Consider the following 19,064-nt stretch of genomic DNA (forward strand, 5'->3'; position numbering starts at 1 on the left):
ATTATGCGACGCAATATTATTTTCAGAAATGATTTTAAAAAGTCCTTTGTTTTTCAACTGGTGCCAAGAAAATGTACATTTAACCTTAACGTTTGACTGCACAGTCGTATTGTAGTTGCCTTTTTTTTTTTACTGTTCTTTATTCTTAAACTATTTCTGTGGCAGTCATAATAATCCACAGTCTCATGACGCGATGCGTATTTTTTAACACTTTAAAACAACAAAAATTTCAAAAGACGTCCTCCACATAGAAGTTGGGATGGGTGCAGTACAAGATAGCCCCAGCAGAGGGCACCCTCCCTCTACCTCTATAGTTGACTTTAGTATTAGGATTTCGGTCTGTTGATAGTTTGTAATTTTCAATTTTAAAGTGTTAAAAGTAAGAGTGTAGTCATAATAAAAGTAAGAGTGTAGTCATAAAACGGTGCATTATTATAGCAGTCAAGAAAATAGTTGAAAATTAACAATGTCACGTTATGAGAGTGAACTACCAGCCTTGGTTGATATGCACAAGGGACAGCAGCCTGCAATTGGACCCATGATGTGAGTATGCAACACAGTGTTGTGCTTGAGAAGCTCATGTGCAATGTCACATTTCACTTCAAGGCGAGTGCACCCACCTCTCCTGTCACTTCTAATTGCAACAAGTGCCACCATGGGGAAGGTGAGCACATGCAAACAGCTGAAGTTGTGCCGTACCTGGCACTTAGTTTTTGTCCCAATCAGAGAATTCAGCTGTTTGCATGTGCTCACCTTCCCCCTGGTGGCACTTGTGTCATTAGAAGTAAGTGACATCACAAGTGAGCTTGTCAAGCACTTGAGCTGCATAACCTATCGCCAATATTTGTGTGCAACTAAATTAGTTCCACGCAAACATTGACTGCTCAAATGTTTTCAAATTGGATTTCTGTCCAATAAATTGTTGAACTGGAATGCAAGTCTTTGTCTTTTATGAGCAAATATGCTTCACTTATTTGATGTCTTTCATGCTAGGTGGTTACAACATTGGGACTTACGTGTTTGAAAGCTGTCTGAAGTCTTGAGGTGAGAGTTGCCTTTAGTCACTTCTATGGACACAAGTATTTGATTGTTACTCTCCATCTCACATGACTCAAAGTGACTGCAATTGCATTGCTGTCACTTTGAGTCATGTGAGATGGAGTGGAACAGTCAAAGACTAGCGTCCATGGCAGTGACTGAAGGCCAAAGCTCACCTCAAGTCTGAAAACTGCTTTTGAAAACCTAAGTGCCACTTTGCCCGCCTCCTAACTCCGCCCAAATTCAATCTGACCAATCACATCACAGCACCTAATTTGCATAACCACGCCTACTTTTGAACAGCCAATCAGAATGCAGCATTTGCGCATCTGACCAATCAGAATGCTTCGATTTAACAAAACCACGCCCAATTTAAACTCCACCAATCACAGAGCACCTCATTTGCATAGCCACGCCCACCTTTCAACCAATCCTAGCCATTTATTCTCATTTCCCCACCCACTTCCAAAGCAATTGGCGAATCATGATGCAGTATTCTAGTTTTTGTCCCGCCCCTTTCTAGTTTTTTTCCTCAAAAATTCCACAAAAAAAATCCAGGAAAAAAAAAAATCCAGGTAAAAAAAAAAAAAAAATCCAGGAAAAAAAATTTGCAAAAAAAAAAAATTTAGGAAAAAAATTGAATTTTTTTCTTTTTGAAAGTTTGATTTTATGTTAGAAGAGTTGAGTGTTTGTGTTTTTCAAATAAGAGTTGAGTTTTAGTGTTCTTTCAAATAAAACTTTATTTCCTTTGCAGAGTAAACATTCAATCATAAACAAGTTGGATGGCAGTCTGCTCCTGGCCGTGTGGAGAAGTGGCCGGCCCCTGGACAAGTCAGAGTGTGGACCCAAGACAAAAGGTGGTCGGCCAATGGACAAGTCAGAGTGTGGACCCAAGACAAGGTGGTCAGCCAGTGGGACAAGCATGGACAAGTCAGAGTGTGGACCTAAGACAAAAAGAGATCTGTAAGTCAAAAGTTAAGTCAAATACTTTTACAGACAATGTTTTCTTACCAGTGCGAAAGATGAGTTTTCTAGCATCAAGTGTTCAAGGCTGCACAAACAGGAAGCTGTTCATGTTTCATGATGCCTGCAAAGAAAAAAAGACAAATGTGAACAAAAGACATTGTAATGAGGATTGTGCAAAGCAGTGTCTTCTAAGATCATACCATCTAAGTTTTATTTCTTCTACTCCCATCTCAGAATTGGGCTGCAGCACCTTGTGAATGAGGAAGCAACAAGAAAACTTCACATGTTGCAGGAGACTCTTGGCACTTCACCCTGGACACAAAAACATTCGACTTTTGGACCATGTTAGCTGAAATGTGTCTTCTCACCAGCAGAGGACTCCTACTCTTCAGGCAGTGAGGACCCAAGAGACATACGCCGGTCCAAAGCGACTTAGACCTGAAGCTTCCGGCAAGTAGCATTTCGCCTTGTAGATCCACCTGTAAATAGAAGTTGCAAATCCAGGTCCAGAAAATGAAAGCCCTGTCACAGTTTGGCTTTAGCCACCGGTGCTTCTGCTCAGGGAGCTAGTTTACCTGCCAACAGAGTAGAAGCACTTGTGGCTAAAGTCAAACTGTGGCAGTCTTCAATTTTTGGACCTGCACTCTGAAATGAAAAGGAACAGACACAATGACTCCATTTTGGTTGACTTTATTTTTAACTGTAGAGTTGTGCTGAAGCAGTTAGCACTCAAACCTCAGACGACCAACAGCAGGCCCAGCTCGCCAGGACGGACACACCTGCACACAAACGAGGGGAACAATCAAGCGTCAATTTTGTAAGTTCAGCTTTGAGGACCTTTTTGGAGAATATGTCTCTTTGCCTAGCAGGTGGAGGATCATGGTGACCAAGTCCCAGACAGCATTCTTACTGGAACTGAACTGCATCGAGAGGGAGAAAGAAGGCAATTTATTATTTTATTTTTTTTATTAAAACCTGCAACAGGGTTTGGTAGTGTGTGAAACCTGGCTGCATTTTAGACAGGAAGTTGGTCACAACTCCATCTGATGGCCTGCACCTAGAACAAAAAACTGTTAAGTACTTGGATTCATCCAGTTCGTATTTGTAACAGGTCCAAACCTTGGAGATAAGCTTTTATTCACCACAGAAGATCCATGCGGCAAGAACCCGGTCCTTTGGCATCATCTAGTGGACAAGAGCAGGAAGACACGCTAAATGACTTCAGCGCGCTTGTTGCCACTTGAATCGTGATTGTGTCACCTGCTGGAATACACTGTCAAACATTTGTGCATGGCTGAATGTACGCGCGTGTTTCACCTGTGATGAAAGCAGGACAGCGCTGGACTCCTCTCCAACCACAGCTTGCTGGCCTGAAAGACACGGTAAAAAAAGTAAGTATTCTACTTTTAAACTTACAGCTTTGTGAGCCGGTTTGGCTTAGCTATGCTACATTTGGTAGGCATGTTGAGTAAGAGAAGACCTGCAAATGTCTCGTGAAGCCACGTCAATGACAGCAAGTCAGCCATTTTGGAGCCTGCAGACAAAGAAAAAGAACATTACTTGATTTAGTAACTTCAATAGATATATTTCATATAAAACTGAAATTTTGCCATTTTGCAGTCAATCTGGTCCTTGTGTTGCAGGTACAGGCCTGTGGACAGAAAAGAGATATGCATTAACTTTGTATCCACTTTGAAACGCATTGGAAGTTCAGGCTCAATTTGAAGACTCTCACCTGCAGACAAAAGAAGACAATTAAAACGCATATGCATTATTATGCATTTGTTTCATTCTGTTTGAATGTGTATTGTGTTGTCTACTTACCTTGAGCTCACAGCGCCGGCGTCCAGATGGCAAATAAATGCTTTTTGGTGCAATTTAAGGCGTCCATTGCCAATGCACGTGCAACATTTAGCTTGCACCTTAGCACGCTGTAAGCAAGCCAAAAAGAGAAACTCCACGTTAAAAGCAAGCAAAAGCAGTTTATTCTTAAAAGTAAGCAAGCGTCATTTGTACTTACCTTGTGTCTAAGAAAGAGAATACTCACTTAATCGAAGTTTTAGAGGAGCTGGTGGAAACGCGTGCAGAGCTGCAGGTGGAGGAGCACTCCGTCAGAGGCGGCGTGCAAGACTGACTGCTTCGTTTGTCCGACTTTTATAGTGTTCCGGTGATGACGTCATTGAAGAAAAAAGAAAACTAATAGATAAAAGTGAGTACACTTTAAGGGGGGGGGGAAAGCGATTCTTGTCGGCCCTAGGCTGGGCTCGAACTCGCACTCCGTGTTTATTAGGCAATGTCGTAAACCACTCGACTATCACCTGTCATGGCCAGAATCGCTCGATTGTCGTATTCATTGACTAGTATGTTGGTAGTGCCTCAAAGTCAAAGCTATATATTAAGAAACCGAATCTTTGTTAACTTACAGGTAGTCGAACGGGTTAAGCTTTTGCCTGGTGTTCCGGAGACTCGAGTTCGAGTCTCACACCGTAAAATTTCTAAATGTTGACTTGAGCGGGAGTCGAACCCTGGTCTCCCGTCTCCCAGGTAAAGTATTTAACCACTCGGCCATCCTGCCGCGAAAATTTCGCGATTTTATTGTGTATTTCATGTGTATCCCCAAACTAAGCTTAGTCCCTATAGAACTTGTGATGACGTTCCAACTTCACCCTCCCCCAAGAGCATGGACAACCACGATCTACAAAATGGAATACAAGGAGAGAGTTTCTCAACTTTGGTAGACTTTATTTGTGATCAAACAAATACATCCATGGACACAACCAAACATGTTAAATTCAATTGTTTATTTTTTTTATTATTAAAGATGATTTGTTGACCGGGAGAACTCCACTTGAAGGCTGATAGTTTGTCTGACTGGCTTTGGAACCTGCAACACATAACCAACCATCAATAGCAAGTTTAATGTTGGTATCAACATGGATATCACATTAAAACATTGAGATTGATTCCATATCAAATGATATTGACAGCCCTTAATAATGTTAGTATTGACACAAAAAATAATACGGAATTGTTACAAATAAATTACTTTACCAAAAATGATATCGTTTGGTATCGTTAAGGAAAGTGATATCGATCCGTATCAATTTCGAAATCGATACCAACTTAAAAAGGCCGTTTGATACAGAGTTTTGATACAGAGTTGATAACTAGAAAACTAGTTTTGTAAATTATAAATTGATACGGATCAATACATTACCAAAAATGATATCGTTTGGTATCGTTAAGGAAAGTGATATCAATCCGTATCAATTTCGAAATCGATACCAACTTAAAAAGGCCGTTTGATACAGAGTTGATAATGTATTGATCCGTATCAATTTATAATTTACAAAACTAGTTTTCCAGTTATGTTTCACGCATGTATTTCTGACCTTCACCACCAGAGGGCGACAGAGCAATTGGAAACATCCACCAACCATCTATTCAGTTGCATTTACGTTTAAGTGTAATTTTTGCCACGCAGCATGGCTAGCATGGTAATACATCGGCAATATTCATGTTTATATTATTTAATCAATCTATCGTCCAAAGTCACAGAGCACATGAAGCGGAAATCCACCGAGCCTTCGGAAAGTACTTCCGGGTTACTTGACACGGGTAAAAACATTGCGAGCGTAGTCGGGAAAACGTAAGAAAAGTATAGTTGTGAAAACGTGCTAAGTATAGATATAAACTCCGTACGTATTCTCGCTGCATGTCCTTTGTTCCCCGCAACCTTTAAGAAGCCGACACTTGCATTGTATCAAGTTCCCAATCACCTTAGCCGTTAGCTTTAGCATACGTACCTCAGCAAAGATGGCGACACCCGAGGCGCCACCAGGAGAAAATGCCCCAATGTCTAAGTCCATGCAGACTTTCAAGAGCTGCTGGAGCTGTCGACTCATCTGCGGCAGTGGTCTCATCCTGTCCGGGGCCTATGTTTTTAACGCCGCCCGCAAAGCGATGCGCCTCGGCGGGCCGACCTCTATGGGAACGGTCGCCCAGATTACTTTCGCTGCAAGTGAGTAGCAATGTAAATGTCAGTTTAAAAAAAAAAAGGATTTTGAAGTGACAGTTATTCTTATAATGACCAGGTTTGGCCGCGTGGGGAATGGTTGTCATCGTTGACCCTGTGGGAAGAAGCGCAAAGAAGACGTGAGAAGAGAGGAAGCTTGAATGGTCTCATTGCACTCCATCGGCCTGTGCTACTGGTCACCGGACAGATTATATTGACAGCAACACATTGCAGGCAATCAATGTAATTTCATGAACTATTAAAATACGTCATACACAGTGCTCTGTTAGTTAGAGTTACCTTTTATTAGTGTTATACTGATGTGAGCAGTTGCTCTCAGGGGTTTGTCGGTAAGCGTGATGCAAAAAAAAAAAAAAAGTCTTTCAGTCGCTTAACGTGATCATGACATTCTGATTGTTTTATAGATTAAAGAATTACATGAAAATAGAGTTGACAGGACATTTAGGCACACTATTGACAAAACTGTACACATATGCACGTTTTTATGTATCCTGGATTTGAGTGGAATAAACTTTCCTGAATGGAGAGGTGTGCAATGTTACAGGTGACATCTCACCATGGGAACTGACGATTCGGTTTACCAACCAATCAAGTGCTCCATTCAAGCCAATGGGAGACCCTCGACACACACTTGCTACTGTAAATGCTCATGAGCAGCAATTCCACTTGTCTTGGGCTATTGGGAGAAGGAAGGGGGTTGGCGCCTGTCCCATCCTAATTAGCAAAACGAGCTTGTTCGCTAATAAAAGGTAAATCCTCAGGGGCAAAACATGCCCACACCCTTTGGTTAAAAAAAAAAAAAGTGACTTATAAAACAAGTCTGTAAAAGAAACATACAATGGAATGTTAAAGTTGTAGGGCTAAGAAGAGAGAAATATTTCATGTTTTTTTTTTTTAAAGAACATGAATCTGTTTTCCTATATGTACAATAATTCAAAATGCACATGCGTCCAAGAAAAGTAATATTGCACAAAATGTAAGACCTGCTTGTCTGCCGTCTAAAAAGTGATTCGGAATATTTGTCCACATCGAGAGGAGGATTCAGTCACGTGGAAGAGCTTCTTGTCAGTTTAAACTGCGGATGCATTGTCTTAAGGCCGACTCACTTCCACAGTTGGAGCACACGCACACATTTGCACAAAACACACACGAGCACGGAGAATACATTCATCGACGTGTATGGAAAGCCATCTAAGACATTCAATATCTTTGATATTCACCTTAGGGTTGAAGTACTATTTTGCTTAGTAGGGACAATTTAGTTGCACTAGTAGAGTGAGGAAAAACAGCACTAGGTGACAACTGCATGTCTCACATGTATATAGGAATGTACATACCGTAAGGTGGATATCCATGCTGTCCAATAAACGGCTTTCCACAAACGTGTATTTAGTGTGCTTGATTGCATGGACTGCTGAGCCTTAACGTGCACACACAAACACACCGTGAGGTCATCATTGCACCATTTCGCTTCGAATGTCTTCACAGAGCACAACAACGCGCGAGCTTTGGTCATCTGGGGTCAGGGTGGACAGTTTAGAGGGGGAGTGGGGGGGTGAAAATAAGAATTTAAAAATAAATCCATTCACCCTATCTTTGTTCAGTCACATTTTTAAAAAAAACAGCGCCTTGTTAGCCAGTGCTATTGACATATTTGGTTGCTATGGACACAAACGAGTGCAGCTTTTGCAGTTAAAAATGTCTACAGCATTTAGAGGGGAGGGGGCGAGTCGAAGCGAAAAGGAAGGTAAGGCAAAGGTGTAGGTTGATGCTATCGTCCTGCAGTTTAAAAACAGTACAATACTCACGGGCCACCAGGGGACAGCACTGACTGGCCCGGTTCAGCAAAACTCAAAACATCCAAACTTGAATGGGGACTGGAACGCTGTCAGGTGGGATGCGTATGTGTAATGAAATCCATCTTATTACTACTTGGAGTGTTTTCAATGAAAAGACAAGAGGGCTTCACACCTTAAAGTTCACATTAAGCCCCTTCCCCCAGTGTCATATTTAGCTCTTAAGTCTGTGCCGTGTGCGCGTGTGCGTCTACTTTTGTCCGTGTCCATCTGGCTCGGTCCACTCGTGTCACCTTTTGAGCGAAGAACCTTTGAGTTTGTGGCCGTATCGATGGATGCGTGGCGAGCGGGAGTGCAGCTTGACGAAGAGTTCGGGGAACCTGTACTGAGGGAACATGGTTTCCAAGAAGCCCTCCAGGAACACGTAGACCAGCCGCCGGTTCATGGGCTGGTGCTGGAACATGTCGAAGACGCGCAGGATGCCCTTGCGCGTGGTTTCCGCGCCAATGATGTGCTTCAGCTCATCTATGTGGGCGGTGACGACACAATGATGTCTCCATTTTTTTTTTATACACGTTTTGGGATTTGAATTAAACAGCTTTCAGGCAAAATGCTCTACTAGCAATCATGACTGGATACTAAACGTTTGTCTCAATTGCAGTGGAATTTTTTTGTCAGTTCCTGAACTGGTATCATTTTATAAATAATATGTATAAAATAAATTATAAATAAATTAATGTTTCGTGTGTGTGTGTGTGTGTTATCACCTGGCATGATGCCCAGCAGACTAGTCTTGGCAGCGACTCGCGTCCTCATCCGGATGCTCTTGTCCCGACGGGGCGGGGTCTCGGCCAGAATACCGTTAGGCCAATAGGAGTCTCTGTAGAAGGTTGGTATTTTGGAAAGGAAAAAAAAATGCGCCTTTGGGTGTCTAAAAAATGTTACCTGAACTTCTTGACGTATTCTGCCACCTGCTCTGGAGATGTTAAGTAGTCCACGTGGTCCACAATTTTCCTAGAGGCAAAGCAACAATGAAGCTCGGAAGGTTTATTACAGGTTAAAGGTCAAACTACCTTTCGGCAAGTTTTATATGGTCACATTGAATGGACAGACCTGTTGATGGTGTCGCCATAAGTGGCCCGTATGAGCTGCTGCAGCAGGTTCTTGATGTTCCTTCGCAGCCACTGGTTCTTCTCCTTCAGGTCGAACACCTCGTCCATCAGCAGCAGCATGACGCGCAGCGGGATGTTGTCGTCCACCTGTTTGAGCAAACACAGGGGGTGACAGATTTGCCCCCACCACCAAAAAAATAAATAAATCACAGCCAAAACATGAGCAAGGCCACTCACATTGTCGTCCAGTTGTGCGGAGACTCGACAGTGTTCGGGGTCAATGTCCGACTTGGGAAGAAGAGGAGGCACCTGGAAGAGGAGAAAATTGTCACATTCGTCCCGATAAGAGCAGAAGTATGGTGGTGACGCGAAGCACCTTGAATATGGACTGCTTGATGTCCTGGCCCAGCCTTTCGGACATGCGGCCCATGTTGTCTGACACTTTGTTCATGCCCTCGGCCAGACTGTCCGGGAGGGACTTGACCGCGTTGGACACGTTCCTCATGGAGCTCCGCAGGGGGTTGACAAACGTGTCTATCTGATGTGTGAAAATCATTTGTGAGTTGTTGTCTGCCATGTGCATTGTATTTTATACAAGACTATGAATGCTTGTTACCTTGCGTGCAAAGTCTCCTTTGCCTTTGTTGTAGGCTTTGTTCTCTAGGAAGTCGTAGACGTACGGGAGAAGAGTTGGGCACGCTTTCACCATCTCAGGGTTCAGCAGCAACTAAATCACACAATAGATTTTTTTTTTTAATGATGGGCATAAATATAACTTGATGATAGTAATATATCAAGACTAATAATACTTGTAGGTAAGCATTGAGGTCTTTTTTCCGTTTCTCCAGGAAGTCTCTGTCCATGTTGTTGAAGGTTTTCTTCCCCGGGAGCTTGAGGATAGACGTCAAGTTCTCAAACTAAAAGTACAACAACGCAACATGAGCTCCTAAGAAATGTGAGCTAAGAAAATAAAGACACAAGCAAAAAAAAAATTAAGACCTGCTCAGTGATCCTCATATGAAAGTCGTGAAAATCAGAGTACCGCCGGTACGTCTTCCAGCAGTCCTCGCTGCCGTCCGGGTTACGTCTGAATACAGTGATGGCGTAAAGCGCGTACGTCTTCCCATGCTCATTGCACACACCTGCGGCAGCCCAAAAGCCGGGAATACCAGCGTCAGCTACCCCACCCGACAATACACCCACAAGAGGGAAGGCAATGGAGCAACGGTGGGTGGTTGGGTAAAAGACACAAAACATGCGGGTGCGATGGGTGCGCCGTGGAGGGAGATGACGGGGACAAATTGGCAGGACAAATACAGCAAAGGAAAGAACAGAAAACAATGAAAGTGATGGGAGGAGCAAAGAAAAAAAAATGGAGCTTGGCGCAAAAAAGACGGGTGATAAATCAAAATGGGGCTATCAGCACATTAATCCAAAAATGAGGCTGAATTTACACTGCGGGTCAAATCGTTTTTACACCACCAAAACAAAATTGTGTCACTGGAACCATGGCGTGATGACGTGAATCCAGTCTTAAAGATCAGAATCTGGTGTGTGTGTGTGTGTGTGTCTGTGTGTACCCGTATCAGAGATGAAAGCATGGAGCTGCATAGATTCATCATGGCAGGAGTTGGTCAAGTCATCTAAAGACTGGAAAGACAACAAAACGTTACATTGACAGCTGCATGTGGACATCTATCACGCTCGCGAGAAGAAGTGAGGACTCCCTCACCAGGTTAATGCTTCCTGTCGGGGAGCCATTGAACGATTCGCCGTCGCCGTCATCAGAGCCGCGGTAGCTGGGCTCTTTGAGCATGTCCAGTTCCGCCAGCATGCGAACGTAGAGTGGGCTCTGCTTGAAGGACGGGTAGTAGCGCTCATCCCTTAGCATCATGTCATACACCTGAGGAAAAACACCATCGGTTTGGGTTTTTAGCGTCACCACAAGACAAGAAACTATTTGATACCTTTCTCTGGATTTCATCAAATATTTCTGGCGTGGGATCATCTGTCTGTAGCTTTTCCCCCAGGCGTGTTATTGAATCCTCGTCTACTTGAACCCTGGGAGATGCCTGCGGGGAGAACAAGAACAGCGAGCTTGTCAAGTCAATTTGTTTAAGGCATTATTATTTTTGGCAGATGTTTTTTGGACCTTGTCAGAAAGGTATTGCTCAAAAACTCCCAGTGCAGCTGCCCTGAGGAGCCCCTTGGTAGCGTTGGGTTGCCTCTTGCCATCTTTCTGCCAGCGCTGCATGGCCTCCAGCTGCTGCTGCGCCGTCACCCTGTAGCCTTCCACGGTGAGCCAGAAGAAGAGCTCGGCCTGGGCGCCGGCCGCCTGCATGAAATCTGCCATAAAAATGTCATTAGCCCACAAACGTTGAGGAATGGGGACATTATTGCTGCATTTACCCATGAAGAACTGCAGGGCTATATTGTGGACCAGGATGTGATCCAGTGGGATGACGCACAGCTTGCCAAAGTTGGCCGCAAGCTTCAAAGCGTCCACCTCCTATATGGGTGAAGAAGGGGCAAAAATCACTAACATTGATAAAATGACATTTTTTATAAATAAGTGAGGGCAGATTTTTTTGAAAGGACCTATTCAGGGTTAATGAACCAAAGACTATTCCTACCTTGCCAGACTGTAGTCTCTGGATCCTGGTCTCGCACACCTTCTTTACAAACAGAAGACTGTTGATTTGGTTCTTGATGACATTGATGTCTAAAAGCACAAACGAACCACGCAACATGACTTCAGGATTTATTTTGGACTTATACTAGCTGCGAAGGAATGACATGGCGCACCATCTCCTGCTGTGTCCAACGAGCGCAGGTATTGCAGCTCCTCCATCACCTTGTCCTTGACGGCCTCCAGCTCAGCAGGCTTATCTGTCAGTTTCAGGATGTTCATGAAGGCTTCATAGTTACAGCTGGAGTCTCGAATCTCAACACACACACATGAACACAAAGTCAGTGTCACACCATTTCAATATAATCGCTGCGGCCATCGTAAAAGGTCAAACTGGTACCATCCAGATGACAAACTGGTTGATGTAGTCTGGGTCGCTCAGCTGATTGACGAGAGGAAGCAGGACTCCACGCGCTAACACCTCCTAAAAGAAACGCGGATGCAGCTGGGTGAATTTAGAACTGTGCCGTTCATTTGGAGACCTGGCTTCTTCTAATGCACACTCACTCTTAAAAAATATCTCATGTTCTTGTTGTGGAAGTCTCCAGGAGGTAGTAACAGATACAGAAGCAACTCGCACAAATCTCGAAGGAATCCTGACAAAAAAATAAAATTGTTTATTTCACAAAGGGATAATACCAAGACGTGAGTTTGTTTACCTTCTTCGTCCTTAAGAGAAGTGCACACTACATCTCGACAAATCTTCCTTTCCATCTCCACTTCGGCCTCGAAAAAGGAGTCTATCAGCTCCTCTGTTATGTCCCCTGTCCAGACAACTCTTCAGTCAACTATATTGCACTCTGTCCTCCATAAACTACTATCAAACAAATTTTAATTTGCCAGTTGGTCACGTGTCATAATTACATGCTTACTTAGTTTATCCTCTCTGTCCGGGAGGCGATCCTGAGCTTTACGAAAGACACGCAAATGGGTGGCAAAGTCGTCCACCAGGCGAGTGGTGAAGTAAGGCTGCCAGTCCACTTCTTTGGACCTTGAAGACACCAAAAAAAAAAAAAAAACCACCCATAACAATAGGCAAGTAGCCAATACAAGGGTTAAATTGATACATTCCCAAATGTGTGTGATTTGCTGCCGAGTGTGTGACTTGTACCGCGTGGAGAATTGGACGAGGGCGTTCTGCAGTGTCTGTCTGATCTCCAATAAGAAAGACTCATCCTCGCTCAGAGTGTAGTACCAGTACTGGATATAATCTCTCAGAGCAAACTGGATCACCTGCAGGGGGCGGCGAGGGGGCAATTGATGCTTGAATAAAACATTTCTGGAAAAGGTAGTACCAGCACAAGATAACATTTGTTCCTTTATTTATCTCTCTCTTGCTCTCTCCTTTTTTTTTTTTTTTTTCTAAACCCCCTCACTCAAGATCCTTAAATAATTCCCAGGAATGTAAGGGAGCATCCCAGTCAGTGTCATCTGACCGTCACAGTGCTGTGTCACCACTTAATGCTGCTGGCCACGCTGCTTGAGGAGCACAACGCTCTTACATGATTCCTAACCGCCATCATCCACATGTTCTCATTTTCCCTTTGCCTCGCAAAATGTTTGCATATAAAGTGCGACTCACATCAGCCAATAGAGATAACAAAACGAGTACACAACACAATAGACTCCACATGAGCAAACCATCCTGAGGTTAGACTGGCTCATGTGGGAGTTTAAAGTTGCTGACGTGGACAAGCTGACCTGTCACAGTGCTCCCCAAAAAACAAAACCGCTCCTCAGCAAAACCAAGAAGCACGTCGCATAGTTGTGACCACTTTATTGCACTGTATTGTCACCAACCTGTTGCAGAGGCTCATCTATGAAACTCGAGCCAGTCAGGCGCCTGTCGATCTTGATGGGCTTCATCTCCAGCTTCATCTCATCCAACGTCTAACCAAAAAGACAAAATCATTTGAGGAGAAACTTGCGGGACATGTACCATTAACGGGGAAAGACGTTTACCTTTGGAATACCAATAGGTGGGGGCGGCAGGTAGGAGTGCTCGCACCTCTCCAAGTATTTCTCGGAGTTGATCTTCCCATACAGCAGAGTGATCGCAAAGCCGCTGCGGAAAGAAAAGCCCAGTTAAAATTGAACATACGTGAAGGAATGCGTGTCTACTCACCCGCCAATGAAGCAGAGGATATAAAAGGCCAGGTAGAATATAGCAAAGGGTCCGAAGGTGATGAGGAACAGCACGACTCCGAGACCCCCCCATCCCCAAAAGGACAGACTGGCCTAAAAAAGTGACCCAAAAAAGTCATCTTCAACAATGTCAAGTTATGAAATGGTCTGAAAATGACTGCTAAGCTAAACTTTAACTTGGTTTTTAGACAACATGACAACAAGTAGGGTATTATTTAGCATAGCTTAATTTTTAGACAACATGATAACAAATAGTGCATTATTTAGCATAGCGAGAAAAAAAAAAAAGACATCACACTCAAAAGGAAACCAACATTTTGGGAGCTCATGACCAAACATGAGGTTAAAATGGTTTTAGACAAAGACGTGTGAGCTTGCATTTGTGCATCGTCATAAGCCACTTCCTATATTGTTCCTGTTATTGTCAGTGCAGGAAACAAAGCTCTCGCATCCCAGCAAGTCAGTCTGCTGGCCCACAAATATTCCGATTTGAGTTTCCCCGATGTGAGTCTATAAATGTCCAGGGTGGAGCGAGTGCACAAACAGGCTCGACAAGACCTCAATCACACCTAACAAGTCAAGGTATGTGGAACTGGGAAGAATACAAAGAACGATTTGTGGTCAATCTGGTTAACCGCAAATGACATATTAAACAGAAACAAAGTGAGACATTTCCATGACCGTTTCCATTTTCCAAACCAGTTTGCTGGGGGGTAAGAGCCATAAGCTTTCTGTCACAGCTCCATTTTATAACCCCTACAATGTAGCATGTGACATCAAGTAAACAGAAAGCTGGAGTGTCGAAAGCATTTACTATGCATCTTGTGTGGTTCAGTACCACTTGACTGAAACGTGACACTCGTAGTACACAAATAATCTGGGCCCACATAAACCGACCGTTACGAGGAAAGATGCAAATAACTTCGGCCTGCTTTTTTTCAAAGGTGGCTTTAGAAATTGTCACGGAGGGGACAGCACAATCATTGTATAAAAAAGACCTATTCGAAATGTGTAACATGAGCCACGCTTGACGTCAGCAGCGTGGAGTCTTATCAGCAAGGCTGCCTGTGATGAGACGCCGGCGCCGATGCTTGGCTCGCTGGGAGACGAGATGATAACCAGCAGTGCGAGTTTTGACAGCTTATGCTGGGTTTAAAACATGAACCATCTGCTCCAATGATTAACACCCAAGCCTGGTCGAGAACACATGGCGACACGTCACTCGCGCGACCAAACGCAAGCCTGCTGATGTCGAAAATGGGGGGGGGGGGGGGGGGGGGGGGGGGGGGGCCTCAATGGGAAATTCGCGCTAGCCCATTTAATTTAAACAACGCAAAAATCAGCCGACGCAATTCACATTGTACCAACAATTTTTTTTTTTAAATTGAATAATTGACTCTGCCAGACAAAAATAAGTCACTGTAAGAATACGAGAGGCCAGCGGGGCGGCCGCTACAACATTTCTGTGCGTGTGATCTAGATGCTAATGGTCCGCTGCCACAAAGCGAAGCATTACTCAGTTCATTCCTGACACACTTGAGAGACACTCTCATGGGTGGCTGCAGCCCTGATCAGCGTGGTCATTAGGCAGCATGTTAGCTTATACCATTAAAACTGGCCGGTGGGAGATCCCCTGTTAATGCTGGAGAAAGTCACAGGGATGACTGATCATGCCTAATCCATCCACAAATCCATTATGCAAAGACTTGACATGTAGGCCAGGAAGAGAATCTCGTGAGCTTGAAAAGCATTTGAAGGCAAATATGAAACAAAACATAATATTAGTTGATGATCAAACATTAGAGTTACAAGGAGGTGGACGTGGATTTGAGCCGAATTGAGGAATGATGACTCAAGACCACATCAGAATGTAGTCTGGGTCACATTCTTGGCCTGAGATGGATGGAGAGACAAACGAGCGAGCACGCTGCCATTTTCAATTGTCTCATTCCTGTGTGCGTCATATATCACAGAGTACTTGACAATTTCAGGAAGGCTTTATTACAGAGTGGTGACCAAACCCTTTTTGTCCCAGATAAAATACATTTTGCACATTGCTAGTTGGATGTTAAAACTTCAGTAAGGATAAGATGTGACCGAATTTTATCACGTTTGAAACGGGACCTTAAACTACCTCTCGGATGACACACTTGTGGGTTGCAGATGATAGTCAATCAATATGAAACGTGTTTACAAGTAAGTATACAGGGTGGGAATGAATCAGTGCACTCGTATCTAATTGCAAAGAATGCACATGCGTTTCGGACACTCATGATGAAATCCAGTAACACACAAAACATTAAAGACAAGGCCAAAACGTCACATAGCATCAACTCGAAGCTGCCACTTGTGACTTGAAAGTCGAGATGCTAAAGACCACATTACAGTTGGCAATATTTGAGGCCAACCAAAAGTTACAAAAAAAGAAGCTACAGCATTTCTAACAGTCGCTCACAGGAGTTGATACACAACTCACCTGTCCAAAAAACAAGCCAACACCCAGCTCACCTGTATTCTGTGTGATGCCAATTTTTTCTGTTCGTAGCCGTTTATCATAATATCCCTATCTTCAATAATTACACCGAGCTAATTTCAGCCAGTACGAATATCCCAAGATCATGGCATTAGCGTTGCGTTATCTTTGTAATCCCGGGTCGAGTGCTACTTATAGCAGACAAGCCTAGCAGAAACACCGAGACTGTCTGTCCGTCCTCTCGCATGACAATCCCGTCTGTGTGTGTGTGTCTGTTTACCTGCTGCGCTAACGCCTAGCCGCCTAGCTTCCACAACCTGACAAGCATAGTCTGAAGCTACTAAACTCTGAGTAACACGCACGTCAGCTGTAACTTACCTCTGTGAACATTGTTCAAAAGGCGTCCGGTGGCCTCGGTGAACCCCGCCACGTCGTAACACGCGACTGGGACTGTTTTCTTCACGGTTAAAAACGAACGTATTTCCAATCTCCGTATTCGCTTTCGAGCGTCGCCATGTTTGCGAGGTTTACGTCTCGAGTGGCCCGTTTGCGGACGTCGCCACCTGATTGGTAGGAGCGTGATGACGTATTCACACGCCCGTGACTGACAACACGTACAATCACGATTGAACCTATACATAACATTACAGTACAAAAAAAATTAAAAAAATAAAACTGACTGTGACTTTACATTTTATAAAGCACTAAATGAGATACTGAACAAAATCATCAAGGCCAGTGATTATCAGTGATACGAGTATCACTAGTAGTGTGAGGGCTCCCTCTAGCGGTCTATAACATTTCTGACGACTTACAGTTTAGTTGCACATTAAGTTCAATACTATTGAAAATCTGTTAAACATTTAAGGTTTAACATTCATTTGCAATACATTTTGCTTGTACAATGATTTAATTTGGTTTTTATTTTTCTAATTCATGTGAAGTTAATCTTTAAACAGCATAAAGTTACTGTGGCATACAGTATGAAATATTCTTTTTAAACTTTTGTCCCTTTTTTGATCCCCTACTATGCTACTGCATTTTCATATTGGTAAGTTTATTTTTCCCTGTTGGAACTTGGTGTAAAAAGTTTGAAAACCACTGTTCTAGGCCTAAGCAACAGTAACAGCTGTCAAATGCATAAACAAATCAAATCTATTGGGGATACAAAAGTAAGATTTCATTTAATAAAGAATGTGGAACATCTATCCTGAATGCACTCTGAAGAAATCACCCTGGCCTTCTCGTGTTTCATTTGTCTTTCTGTGTCTGACATGGCATCTCTTTCAGCAGAACACGTATAAGTTACCAGTTGTTTGCATCGGGGTCGCTAAATGATTCATTTTGTTTGGACAATGAGATGTCAGCAACCTTTTAAAGAGTTGGCCTCTTCCCGCATGGGCCTTGTCTAACAATGTAATAGAATATTAGTTATTTATTAAAGTAAAATAGAATAATTCAGGAATACTTTGGTGTACTCTGGAGATGCAAAAAGTGTCATGCAGTTGAACAATAGAGGGCGCTGTTTATCCGTTCGGTGCTCCCTAGAAGGTGAGGTTGACTGGTCAGGGAAACAAAGGACGCTCGTACTGGAATGTCCCACAAATTATGTGGATGTCATACACAAGTCTTCAATCTTTTATAACCTACCAGAGGGGTTATTATGCAACACTTATGCACATAGCAGGTTCTTCTCATTCTGTATTCTGGTAAAAGTGTGACTGTATACAAGCATGAGTGTTCTGGCTGACAGTGATGACAAAGCGCCATGGTGGTTTGACTTTCCCAACTGCCTGACACGCTGTCATATATTATAAAGTGCCTTTTACACAAGTGTCATATAAATAGTCAGTCCCTTTTGGACTGCTGTGAGCGATGGCTACTGCTTCTCTGTTTTCAAGGAAACAGAAGGTCTCCTGATCCAGCAGTATATCAGGTAACTTTACAGGGATATATAATTGGACGTTTCTGGGTTGTTCTATGTGCACGTATACATGAGAACATATTAATGTTCCATGCGCCGCAGAGCCTGGAGTAAATTATTAATGTCCCTCTAAGGAGTCATTGACTCGCTTTCAGAGTGAACGTACAGCCAAGCTGCAGTAAGGCAATGAGTGGCGGTCATGATGGTTTGGCCTAAAGGACGAAGACCGGTGTGTCAGAGGTCAAGGGGTGAGGAGGTGGAATGTGACAACCTATGATAATTTAAAGTCACACAGATACACTTAAAGGTTTGGAGGGAAAAACATGCACACTATGCGTTACTTTTGGCCTATGGATCATATTGAAGTAAAACTGGAAAACTTTGTCAACATTTGTCAAATGTCATCAGTCACATCCTTGCATGTGTGTTGCCCAGTGGCAGGGTGCCACAATGCAGATTAGGGGTGACACTGCCTAAATGTTTGCAGATGAGGCATAGCAATATCTAATCACCGTAGTAACAAGGGTCACTTTGCTAGGCCAGTGGGCCAACTTCCCCAGGGCACTTTTAGTATTTTAGCAGCAAGATGTTTACTTCAGCATATGTGTGTGTGCACCCCCCAATTGCCCCAAGCAGCAGTTAGCCAAGGGGTAAGAGTGTTTGGATGCTAGCCTTCCAAACGCTACCATTTGCCACCTAGCGCATCACACAAAAAAATAATCCTTTGAACCAATAACATTTTATTTAATACTAACCTCATGGAGATGTGCCCACTGGAGCCTATGCCTGCAGATGTGGACCATAGAGACAACCAACTATTCCCATTCACACCTATGGACAACTTAGAGTCTTCAATGAACCTACCGTGATTTTTTTTGAGAATGA

The 19,064-nt window shown here is 43.4% G+C and overlaps 1 protein-coding gene and 2 long non-coding RNA genes across 4 annotated transcripts; 1 reads left to right on the plus strand and 2 right to left on the minus strand.

The window, feature by feature from the left end:
* The first annotated feature begins 4,219 nt into the window (after positions 1-4,219).
* On the plus strand, positions 4,220-4,851 carry LOC125987142 (uncharacterized). Its single transcript, XR_007487918.1, has 2 exons — positions 4,220-4,548; positions 4,645-4,851. It is a non-coding gene; the product is annotated as an uncharacterized lncRNA (long non-coding RNA).
* Positions 4,791-6,089, minus strand: LOC125987140 (uncharacterized). The gene is made up of 2 exons (XR_007487916.2): positions 5,811-6,089; positions 4,791-4,888 (listed from the first exon to the last, which is right to left on the minus strand). It is a non-coding gene; the product is annotated as an uncharacterized lncRNA (long non-coding RNA).
* A 212-nt stretch (positions 6,090-6,301) lies between these two features.
* Positions 6,302-19,064, minus strand: snx13 (sorting nexin 13). Of its 2 annotated transcripts, none has more exons than XM_049751240.2 (25): positions 19,044-19,064; positions 13,763-13,875; positions 13,600-13,702; positions 13,438-13,527; positions 12,749-12,870; positions 12,510-12,628; positions 12,297-12,401; positions 12,145-12,233; positions 11,978-12,061; positions 11,754-11,892; positions 11,582-11,670; positions 11,358-11,457; positions 11,101-11,294; positions 10,916-11,020; positions 10,681-10,851; positions 10,529-10,598; positions 9,948-10,090; positions 9,758-9,865; positions 9,565-9,675; positions 9,325-9,486; positions 9,186-9,257; positions 8,950-9,095; positions 8,782-8,850; positions 8,604-8,716; positions 6,302-8,361 (listed from the first exon to the last, which is right to left on the minus strand). In XM_049751240.2, the coding sequence occupies exons 4-25, from the start codon at positions 13,513-13,515 to the stop codon at positions 8,126-8,128; spliced, it is 2,625 nt and encodes an 874-aa protein (XP_049607197.1). In that variant the 5' UTR covers positions 13,516-13,527; positions 13,600-13,702; positions 13,763-13,875; positions 19,044-19,064; the 3' UTR covers positions 6,302-8,125. The 2 variants fall into 2 exon arrangements, with proteins under 2 accessions (XP_049607197.1, XP_049607196.1); XM_049751239.2 differs by having other exon boundaries at positions 9,948-10,126.

Source organism: Syngnathus scovelli, chromosome 19 (assembly GCF_024217435.2).
Source record: "Syngnathus scovelli strain Florida chromosome 19, RoL_Ssco_1.2, whole genome shotgun sequence".
Lineage (NCBI taxonomy): Eukaryota > Metazoa > Chordata > Actinopteri > Syngnathiformes > Syngnathidae > Syngnathus > Syngnathus scovelli.

Coding starts and splice junctions, on each gene's coding strand:
- snx13 (XM_049751239.2), bottom strand. CDS start 13,515: ATGAAGCTGGAGATGAAGCCCATCAAGATCGACAGGCGCCTGACTGGC. Junction 12,062..12,144: donor ACATGAGATATTTTTTAAGA/GTGAGTGTGCAT, acceptor CGTTTCTTTTAG/GAGGTGTTAGCGCGTGGAGT. Junction 9,487..9,564: donor AAGGAGACTTTGCACGCAAG/GTAACAAGCATT, acceptor TTCACACATCAG/ATAGACACGTTTGTCAACCC.